The 6,981-nt window shown below is 42.7% G+C and overlaps 1 protein-coding gene across 1 annotated transcript; it reads right to left on the bottom strand.

Moving 5' to 3' along the window:
- Nucleotides 1–949: 949 nt before the first annotated feature.
- Nucleotides 950–1,592, bottom strand: SF3B5 (splicing factor 3b subunit 5). The gene has a single exon (XM_059841758.1). It carries the CDS (start codon nt 1,364–1,366, stop codon nt 1,106–1,108), a length of 261 nt encoding a protein of 86 aa, XP_059697741.1. The 5' UTR covers nt 1,367–1,592; the 3' UTR covers nt 950–1,105.
- Nucleotides 1,593–6,981: the final 5,389 nt, after the last annotated feature.

Here is a 6,981-nt window from a genome sequence, read left to right as displayed (position 1 = left end):
TGCAAATTTTGCCCAATCATTGCAAGACTGCCCTGCATACCTATGCCTAAGTGCTTGAATTCAACTTAAAGAAAACTTTCAGCCAGTACCTGAGGAACTGGATGCTCTTCAAATTACCTGCACCGGCTTGCAGGCAAATTAAGAACCAGTTTTCTACATATTCCCCTTATTTATTGTAAACTGAAGTAGTTCCTCACAAAACTTGCAGGTAAAATGTCTTTCTGACCACTTCACCCACACCCTCATCTTACTATGCGCAACAAAGTTTGAAAAATGCCATCTCCGAATTCTTCAGAAGATGGATGTACTGACTTGAGATCGCCAATTTCACAAAATAATCACCGATAAGCTTGCAGATTGTCTTATTAGGACCACAAAAAATCAGAATCAACATCTGTTCAGTATGCAATCTGATCTGTGTCACCTCGAATCCTTTTACTTCTAAGTGAATAACCCTTATATTCTTATTCCATATTAAAAAAGCCTAACCCAATATTAGTATCTTTGATGTAAGGTAGAAAAAACTTGAATGCTAGGTTACTAGTAAGCATAAGGGGTGAAAAAAGAAACTAGCTAATTTGTATCAGAAAGAATCGATGTTTGAAAAACTCAAAGGTATGGGAAAGATGGATATGAGGCAAGAAAACAGCGTTTAGAGAAAATCCATTTTGGAATTTTTTAAGTACTAGAGGAACTGACTTATGCTACACCACAAACCACCCCACATACTATTGCTACCAAGAAATCAAACCCTTTGAGTACCAACGAAGTTCCCCTCTCTCCCCACAAAACTGAGTTTTGTAAGCAAGCATCAATCCGCCTGGTCGGGAATATGCTGTCTAGGAGTATCCGAGGCTTTCATCTCGGAAGGCTGCACTGAAACGCTCAACACTGAGTGCCAGCATTCTGGGAACAAAAAGCTCGCACTAGGAAACTACCAAACCAAACATTAGGAATGCCCAGGAAGCTTTATTATATTCCACTTGAAAAAAGGTGAACGACTGCACAGTCAGAGTCCGGAAGCAGGCATTTTGCGAGGCTTCTCCCGGTCAGTCCTTCGCGAGAACCACACGGGAGAGAGGGCCAGGACCAGGAGGACGGAGGGTCAGGACTCGTCGGGCTTGTCGGCGGGCGGCCCGCAGGGCTGCAGCATCTTCTCCATCAGGTTGAAGCGGACGCGAGCCTTGCTCTCGTTCTCGGCGATGGCGAAGTAGTTGAGCAGGTCGAAGTGGCCCATGTAGGAGCAGTACGAGTCGCGGTGCTGGTTCACCAGCCACTCCCACTTGGTGGTGTCGGCGTGCCCCGTGCCGATGTACTTGGACTGCAGGTGCTCCAGCTGGCTGTGGATGGTGTAGCGGTCCGTCATGGCGAGGCGGGAGGGCGGGCGGAGCGCGGGAGGGCGGGCGGCGCGGACGGGCCTGAGCGGCGGGGACCGGCCTGGAGGCGGGGGCGGGCCTGGGCGGCGGAGACCGGCCTGGGCGGCGGAGACCGGCCTGAGCGGCGGGGATCGGTCTGGGCGGCGAGGACCGGCGGGGCGGCGCGGACGGGCCTGGGCGGCGGGGACGGCTCTCGGCGGCGGGACCTTTTCCGGCGGGCGCAGCAGTGCTTACCGCCGCTTTTCCTGCCGCAGTGCCCGACGGGAGCGCGCCGGGAAAGGCTTGCCGGGAGCTGTAGTCTTCTCTCCGCCCTGCCCAGGGGGACAAGCCCTGGCATAAGTAAATATTGATGTCATAATGAAATAGTTTACTCTCGTTCCGATCACGTTAATTGGCTAGCACATGGTAAGGCAAATGGTAGTTACAAGGCCGGAGCGCCGTCTGTTACCTAGGGTTCTTTGAAAGCACTTACGTGAGGGCTGAGGAGGGGCTCCAGACCCGGTTTCGTACTCTGAGCACGGGCACGGGGCTCCGCCTCAGACTGAGGCAGATGCTCAGCTGAGCCTCGATGTAAAGCCTCGAGCCTCCCGTCGATTTGCAAAGCAAAGATGCGGCTTTGATGGTGATCAATTCACCTGGAATCCAAGGGATGTGCACTGTCAACTCTGGCTACGAGGTACCCACGTAGTGGATCACGGGGAACAACATCAAAAAGTCTGTCCTGCCAGGAGGTGTCAGAAAACAGGAAGGCAAAGCCCCGGGCTCAGGCTTCGGGGCACAGCTTAATCCCAGCTCCTGACACTGGCTCTGTATAAACCGCAAGTCAGTGCTGCTTCCCAAATAAGGGACATGGGAAGCCCGGCACTGGAAAAAAAACACAAAAACCTCACAAAACCACCCAGGAGGTGCCAAGAGCAGCACAACGCCCCTTTTCCTTAGCCCTTTGCTTTGTGCGAGGGCAATGCGCCACTTTCTGCTGTCACTCTCACGCAAATCCACGTAGAGAAGGGCTGGAGAAGGCACAGCATTTGCAGGTCCTCCCAAAATAAGAAGTTTTTCAACTGATGTTGAAAAATATTTTTTACAGTGAACCTAGTATTTTATCTGAATGTTAAATTCACAAGTAGATATAAAACCCACAGAAAATATAACTTGTGTTGCCTATCTTCTTTTGGTCAAAGTCAAGCTTGAAATAAATTTTATCATCCACCAAAATAGTTTTTTTTCCAGCTCTGCTCAAGAGCTTACATAATGTTAAATTTAAAATGCATTAAATGATTCATGCTTTCATATGCTAGTAGTGTTTTTAATTATTTGTTTTAAAAGAGGAAAGACATATTGCCAGAAATTTTTCAATAGGACACTGAGCTATTTCTTCCTGTCCTTGTAAATGCCCTGTAGTCAAAAAGAAAGCCACAAAAATGTTATGTGAAAACCCAGCTGATTCTATGCCCCTTGTTTAAAAGTGAGCATCTTAAAAAACCAAGGCCATATAAAGCAATGTAAAAACAAATTTTTGAAGTGTCCTTACCCGTCAGTGCAAAGAGCTAAATGAGGACTATAATTTTTTTTTTTTTGTTATTTTTATGAGGGTCTGTTGAGTCATCGCTACCAAGCCTTAGCTGGAAGCAGATTACAGAGCTGGATACAGCAGTTGCATCCTGTGGTTGCTTTCAGAGAAACCAGGAGAGGAAAAATAAACAAACATGATACTTTAGGAGTTTCTATGTATGCTGGCATAAAGAAAGAGCAAAAAAAAAAAAAAAAAAAAAAAGACATATTCTCAACCAGGGAGAGCTTTCATTTCTTTTTTAAGTGGCATCTTTTTAAAGAGTAGGAAAGCAAGAAGAATGCTAGCTTTTAACAGATGTTCCTTGCCAACACAGTGACACACAGGGCTGCCCTTACAGCTGTTTTGATGTTATCCTCTTGGAAACTCTAAACCAGGAGATGTATTGATTAAAATAGTCTTTGGAGCAGAAAAGATTCCCAGAAGCTTATCCATCTCTTGCAGATGTTGCAGTTACTAGGACTAATAATTGCATTAAATTAAACAGGTGTAATAATTCTCATTTAAAAATAACAAGTCAACAACAACAAAACCAAAGCAAACCAGAACAAATCCCCAGCCAACCAAAGCAACAAAACAACAACAATAAAAACCCAACCAATGAAAAAACAAACAAACAAAACCAACCCACCAAAAGACCCTGAACCTGACTGCAAAGTGTGAAATTTTCAGCAAGTTTGTTACCAGGCCAGATTAAAATGCTGTATTCAGGCATCCAGAGCTCTGGGAAAACATACCAAAGCTGCGCTCTATATTGCCTTTGGTCAAAAACCTCAGAGACTGCCAGACAAGCTTACCAACTCAAGGAAGAAAAAATAGGGAGTAAAATTTCCAGCTAACAGGCAAGCGACAATTATTTGCAAATAATTACTTAGCTTCAATTTCACTCAAAAAAGAAAAAGCTTCATCTGCTAGCTTTCAAGAATTATATTCAATTATGTTAATTTTCTCTTCATTTCTTGTTCTATACACAAATAAAATCTTCTTTTTCTTGTTAGGTCTGTTTTTTAAAAAATGAATGCCTGCAATAGGGCACTTTCATTCCAAGTTTAGAGGAATACTAAATGAGTGAGGGAAAGGAGATGCAGATATATATAGAGAGAATTATTGCTCAGTGGTAATACACTTGTGTGACTAGGATTCCTGAAAAAGTAGCATTTTCAGATATATCAAGGTTTTTGTACTGAATACCATTAAATATCATTATCAGAATATACAATAAAGGATGTTTACTTATGGAAATCACATAAATGTGTTGATTTTAGTGCTGAAATTATCTATTTGGAGAGTAACACTGTATCCCTTCAAGCCAGGTCTCAAAAGGTGGAGACGCTGGGAGGCTGTAAGAGATGGAATGGCAGAGGCCACTGGGTGTCAGGGTTGGACCTGCAAAAATTCTTCTCCCATAAAAACAGAATGGTTGGATGCACCCCCGAAATGTAGAGGAAAAAGGGTAGAGAGGGCTGCTGGACCAAGAAAGACAGTGTCATTGGCTGCCCAGTACACAATATAACCAAGGTTTTGAATTCCCTACTGATTCTCTGGGTGGAAGTGTGAAGACATAAATACCCTGCAAACAAGGGGACAATCCTAATAGATAAAACCAACACACTTCCAGAAAGATGATAAAATGGGGAGGCATGCCTTTATTTTATCTTTTCCCCCAGAAATTACTCTATTCTTCACTATATTGATTTATCCTACAAATACAGTGACCAAAAAAAAAAAAAAGTTGAGATTGCATTAGCCTGGCAAGAATGGTGCTGGAATTCAAATAGTTATAAAAACCCATTGTCTATGTGGCAAGTGATTTTTTTGAAGTATAAATTTCATTAAAAATATTTTGCTTCTGGTAAAACAGGGTTCTTAGATCATTATTTGCAGAGGTCACATTGCCTCTGCAATTTAATACTGGAAAAGTTATATTTTTCTAATTGCATATTTTGGTTGGGTTTTCTTTTTTTTTTTTTTGGATTTCCCATGCTATCACATGAACTGCAATGCAGTTTCTCAAATGTTGTTACACCTATGAACATTATCAGCCTCAGAAAGCCCTTATTTTGGCCCTGTTAGAGGTGGAAGACAATTTTGCTGCTTTTCTCAAAGATCCTTTAAAAAATGTTTTTCACATTTCCTCTTCTTCCACCTTGTTTTATGTAAACTCCCCTGATTTCTTTCTTTGCCTTGTAGTCAGAATCATGATTTTGCTGCTGGTTAAGAATTTGCCATCACACTGCAGCCACCCACAGCCTTTGGGCTGCTTCTGGGACAGAGGAAACACAATCCTTGCAAGCATGGTTAAGTTTCAAACTTTCTTCCACTATTAGAAACTATGTTTTGTTATTGCTTTGATTTTATAGTGTGTAAATACTCCAAAATCTGAAAGCTGTTTTAGGGTTGTATGGCTGATTCTCTGCCAAAGGTATAGATTGGAAGAATGTGGAGTAAAAAATCAGGAAAGAAGAAATACTGTGTATCCCATCACTGAAGGGATACACTTTGTGCTGCTCTGTATTAATGTAATCAGTCATATAATCTTGAATCAGACTGCAGCTGGAGAAATTCACTCCTGAAGAATTGCCAAACTGAGGAGACCTGTGACCTGCACTAACGGTGTCTTGCCTAAGAGCAGCTTAGGGATCACAGAGACTGGGCCTTGAAGCTTCACACTCCATCAGTTGCTTGGGAGCCTTACTGTGGTGCTCTGTGCCTTCTGTATGGGCCTGAATAACAGCTGTGTGCCTTAGGGGCATAGCACAATTGAACACCTTAGTTTAGATGCCACTGAGAACTTCCTAGCAAGGTGCAGGAGCACCCTAAAAGCAGAGAGGCAGTAGGGGTCACTAGCACAGTGCTTACAGATGAGACGCTGAAACAATGTGGTGAGGAATGTGGTGTGGAGGGAGATGAAGCACAGTGGAAGCCTGGAAGATGCAGCTCTCACTTGCTGTTTAGAGGGAAGTTCTTTATTCCAAAGCCATCACTTTGAAAAAAAAAGCCTGTCCAGTAATGTGATTAGTTACCTCTTCAGGCTAGAAATAGGGCCAGTAATAATCTGCCAGGTGAGTTGAAATTACTTGTGTCCATATAAGCTTTTGTAATGGGAAGGGTTTGTTCTTGACATGCATTTGGAAATCAAATGAAGTAATAAGAGTAAACACATCAAAACTGGGGAAGACTACTCCAAGCACTCTCCAAGAAGCAGCTCTATTCTGCCCATTTTCTTTGCATGTCTTTTCTTATTTACTCCAGATAAACTGCCACAGCTAATTCAGCTATTAATTGTGCTCAGTAAGGTATACAAAAGTAGCAGTGATGAAAGGCACATCTTTAAATAGGCCAATATTTTGAATATTTGAAATGTATACAAATTTAAATTAGGAGTAATTGTTTTGGCCATTAAGTAGCACTGTGTATCATATCACTGTATGCTTTCTTTGTGCAAGAAATAGTAAGGACAGAGGAAGTGATTTTCCTTTTTTTAAGTCTGGCTTGAAGATGCTTAATGCAGCTGTTTCTTTTTTTATCTGCCACATAATTCTCATGTTTTAAAAATACCAATTTCTTCAGAACAGTGCTTAAAAGTATTCTGTACAGAGAAGCCCGTCTGTAGCCAGTCTTTTCTCTCTCCAGCTTTCCCCATCACACATAGTCCACAAGTATTCATCATTTCACCTCCTTCTCTGCAGTAAGCACAGAGGACATTGGTGTCATCACCCTTATCTAGACAAAAAATCCATCATCTGTATTGTGCACAAGGGCAGCTCATCTGTTACTGCACAGCAGGTCAGTTCATAATAGTAAAAAATAAGAGCAGGAGAAGCATGGAGCCGTTGATATGAGTGAGTCATCAGCCTGCCTATTTGGTGTGAGTTGTACTAATCCATGTTGTGAAATTTCAGACAGTGGATTGCTCGTGGCACAAACAGCAAAGGAGAGAAGGGGCAGCAATGGATATTTAGGATATTAGAATCACTGCAAGGGGAAGAAGATAACCGTCCCTTCCATGCACCTCTAGGAAATGGGACACCAATC

This window comes from Haemorhous mexicanus, chromosome 3 (assembly GCF_027477595.1).
Source record: "Haemorhous mexicanus isolate bHaeMex1 chromosome 3, bHaeMex1.pri, whole genome shotgun sequence".
Lineage (NCBI taxonomy): Eukaryota > Metazoa > Chordata > Aves > Passeriformes > Fringillidae > Haemorhous > Haemorhous mexicanus.
Note: the sequence above shows the minus strand (reverse complement) of the source record. Positions and strands in the feature narration are given on the sequence as shown.

Coding starts and splice junctions, on each gene's coding strand:
- SF3B5 (XM_059841758.1), bottom strand. CDS start 1,366: ATGACGGACCGCTACACCATCCACAGCCAGCTGGAGCACCTGCAGTCC.